Here is a 4,158-nt window from a genome sequence, read left to right as displayed (position 1 = left end):
CCTTGAAGGTTTTAAATCACGTGTAAATCTTCCTACCTGAAAGCTGTTAAGTCTAATAAGAAGACCTAGTGGTTTATAGTCTATACACTTGTTTCCTCGTAACAATGCACGTGTCATCTCAAGGTCAGTTATAGAATTCTCGATGCTGGAATATATATATATATATATAAAATAATTATGATAATGTAAATGTATATGTTTTCTGACCTAGTTTTGTTAAGGGCACGTTATACCTAAGAAATGATATTTTTTACTTCATTAGAAAGGGCAAGCCTGAATTTGATAACGTTAAAATTATGGTTTTTAGAGCACCTTAGATGCCAGAAGTTGTGACTTGAATTTTTTATCATTTCAGGTAATTGACAAATGAGTTACTTTTGGGAACTTAAATATGAATGTTAGGTGCTTGTGACCTTAAGATTTGACAATTCCTTGTCAGAAAAGTAGCGAAATGTAAACAAAGTAGTACATAATTGGCCAATAAGTAACTTTTGGGAAACTTTAAACTTGACGTCACTTGAATAAAATCAAATATTAACCTGTTACGTTGTAGGTACAAGGTTCCCCGTAGAAAGAATGCTACAGCTAAATATCTGTCTTGCTCGATGGCCATCGTCAGATTCTGTAAGAACAAAAACGTAAAATGTATATATATGTATAAAAGATGGTTGTGCGGAGTTTCTTCCCCTGAAACAACGTCATCGCTACTTCTCACAACACAATCATGTGACTTATGCAAGGAAACAAAAATAACTTATGGTAGATCTAGAGGTATTCCAAAACGCAATAACAACGTCAACTGTGACGTTATTTACATAATAAGATACATTTGCTCGCCTAAGTTTATAATAGATCTAACCATGCTTTTTTCTGTCTAGATATTTATGTCTTATTATCTATAAGATCTACCGTGAAAAATTTTAATCACTTTTTTTATTCCGTCCTTTCGTCAGTGTCATAAAAAAGTTGAAAACAAGAGAATCTGGCTCGTTATATTATTCTATATCATTGATGCCGTAAAAATGGTGTAAATATTCTGACGTGACGTCATTTGCGTTATACAAACGAAGCGAAAAGTCTTTAATTTAGGTATATGAAGGAATATAATTATATTCGTGTAAATCCATTACTGAATTTATTGAACTCAACAGAGGCTCGCATAGTATAAGTGTATTCAACTCGTTCAATTAATTCAGTATTGAACAATATGCTGTATTTCTTTTAATATAACTCGATTCGGTGCAGGGGATGGGAGGTGAAAACTGTGGCAATATTAATTATCTCTCATAAACATACTCTATCCGACAATGTTTGCAGTATGTCTGCAATTTTCAACTATTTGTTTTCTGCTTTCCTTGCAATACTCCCCGGTCTAGAATTTTGTATACACGTGTTTCGAAATAAAGAATGTTTATTTATTGTAAATAAATGAATATTAACAATATGAATGCAATAGGCGCGGTGAAAAAATTCCTTATTTCTATATACACTAGCTTCAGTGACTTTTAAACACGACTTCTATTATATGAACCTTTTTAAATAGTTTATTTATTTAATTTTTCAAAAACTTATAATTATTTCAAGTTTTGTGTGAAACATTGTGTTTTTTTCTTTGCTAGTTTGAACATTTTAGAGTAAAAACATTTTAAAGCAAATATTTACTTAGCCATTAGTTTCGTGTATATACAATTGAATTTTTTTCATTTTTTTAAGAAAAAAGGTTATGTCATATATATCACGAAATGAAAACACAATATTTGTTCAGGTGACATACTTATTATCAGTTTTAGAAAGGAGTTTTCTTCAACCTTATAATAATTAAAACATTCCACCCATCGTCCATTTAATAGTCTTTTATTCACAGATCGCTGGAAGCGCTCAGTTTGACTGCGTATATAAAATACACGCTGTCAAGGTTTAATTACCAAATAGAAAGAAAAAGAAATTTGAAAAATACTTAACAACGGTATGAGAATGTTTTTCTTGCCGGAAAAAAAATACTCTCATTATGATAAACCTGCTTGCCAAATGCATACTTTCGAAAACAATTATTTCAATTTACAGAAAGCATGCCTTAAAGAATTAAAATGAATAAATGAATCTACCCACGTGACCAGTTCCGTCTGATCGTGTTTTACATTATTTCCTATTCAGCCTGTACATATTTTGAATTTCTCCCTAAATTTGACAAATGGTTGTGTCCAGATAGAAAGATCGACAAGTTCGTTTTAGAGATTTTGCTAGGTAAGGATTAAGATTCAATAATAAACCATCATCGTTGACTTTACCTTTCGAACACTTGCATATTTTTAAGCTTGTATATCTATGTATTTTATACAAATCTGTAACATACAGCAATAAAAATTATAAAAAAAACTTACCTCGATAGCTGCAAGTTTGTTGTCTAGTTTGATTTCAGCACATGCCATGTTATATCGCATTCTTGCCGACAGTATTTGTATTTTATGATACTTTTCTATTGCTTCATTGTAATTTCCTGAGTTATGGAATTCTACAGCGCTGTTCCATGTTATCAGTGTCTCTTTTATAGATTCTGTCATCACCATTTTAAATTCGGCTGTACCCTTGTTAAATAATTTAGGAGGCAATTCAATTTCCTAAAAAATTAGTGGTTTGCTGCCGCTTTAGACTTGCATTAAATATAGAAATTAACTAGAGATGGTCGCATGCAGAATAAAATCTAATAAAATGTCGACCGGGTTTAAATAGCTCTGATTTTCAAGCAGTCTGATGACCTTGTACATTCTTAAATCAGTCATCGTAATATTTGCTTATTTAAATGGAAACATGAGCAAAAAGACAAAAAGGAGATAAAAATAGAGAAAAGAAGTCATGACTCTATCTACGTTATATTCTGTTTAATGTCCCAAATTTTGACTTTATACCTCGTCAATGCTGTATAGTGTATACTGTACTCGGTCCATTAAACAAAATCATAATGCGTGGAGAATTAAACACGCACGCGTCAAAAACTGGGGTAACAATTTAAACATGCTAGCAGTGAATAGGTTTATCTTGATTTTACGAATTAATCTTAGAAGTTTTTACGAAACTTTTTTGCATTTTTTATTCATTGTTCGTTACATTAAAGAAAAACATGAATTTATTTGTTAACCCAATCTTACCATTTAAGAAAGACAGAGCGAACAAACAACCGCATAAGCGAACGAATGAATTACCGAATAAACTATCAAACTGGCGATTATTTGTAAACGAAAGAACAAACAAAATACTGTATAAAGAAAATATACTCAGCCAACAAACCAACTCTACTCAACCAAAGCAAGCTGCCTCTGGTTGTTGGTATTTTACGTCGCCCCGAAACAGTATACTTGGTCATATGACGACTTTCCAGCTTTACCGGTGTAGGGAGACCTCAGGTACCCTTCCTTGTATAATTTCAGGCGCGAACGGGAACCTCAGTAGAACCATCGAAGTTACGTAAACAAGCTGGATAGCTTTAACACATGAAATAATCCAAAGTTCCTGTCGAAATCCAAACCCAGTGACTTGAAATCAATCACTCAGACTCCCCTAATAATTTAGCTGTTATAATGCTTTATATGTTTGGTTGTTACGATGCAAGTGCTCACGTTTTAATTAAGTTTGCTTCATAAACTATATAGTCAAATTGTAATATAAGTGACAAGTACAAAAAACAAAACCTCAACGGGTTTGACCTCTTAATGTCTTAACTTAACTTCAATTATTTTACACGAAGCCTTTTAACTGTACGAATATTATTAACAAACAGGTCTCTCATAATGCCACCGGTGCAAGTCTGATCTGCCTCCTCACTCATTTGTGTAGTCTGGCCAGGTTCGATACAACTAATTAAGTTTTAAATATCTATTTCAGCTAAGTTGTGAAACACGTTTCAACAACTTATCTATCAAAATTCCTCTTCTTTGAACTAACCAGTACCGGTATCATGTTTCAATATAGTCTAAGCCCAAGTAGGGCTCGCACCTATGATTCCTGGGCAGGGAAATAGACACCGTAACCAAAGATACTTGAGGTTATGTGAGTCTATTTTTCATGTACAAGTCATGGCTATATTTTATTTAAAACACCTAATTCAAATATGTTTTGCATATTAATTCGACATGGTCATATACATGTATGAAACATAAAACG

General features: G+C 32.4%; 1 protein-coding gene across 1 annotated transcript; it reads right to left on the bottom strand.

Moving 5' to 3' along the window:
• Positions 1-36: 36 nt before the first annotated feature.
• On the bottom strand, positions 37-2,567 carry LOC132750112 (neutrophil cytosol factor 2-like; the record flags this gene model as incomplete). Its single annotated transcript, XM_060740057.1, has 3 exons — positions 2,382-2,567; positions 540-622; positions 37-145 (listed from the first exon to the last, which is right to left on the bottom strand). Coding segments are annotated over exons 1-3 (378 nt in total), but the record flags the coding sequence as incomplete, so codon positions are not given.
• Positions 2,568-4,158: the final 1,591 nt, after the last annotated feature.

The sequence above is a fragment of the Ruditapes philippinarum genome, unplaced genomic scaffold, assembly GCF_026571515.1.
Source record: "Ruditapes philippinarum isolate M1 unplaced genomic scaffold, ASM2657151v2 ctg20924_1_1_1_1, whole genome shotgun sequence".
NCBI classification, from domain to species: domain Eukaryota; kingdom Metazoa; phylum Mollusca; class Bivalvia; order Venerida; family Veneridae; genus Ruditapes; species Ruditapes philippinarum.
This window is presented reverse-complemented; position numbering and strand designations above follow the sequence as displayed.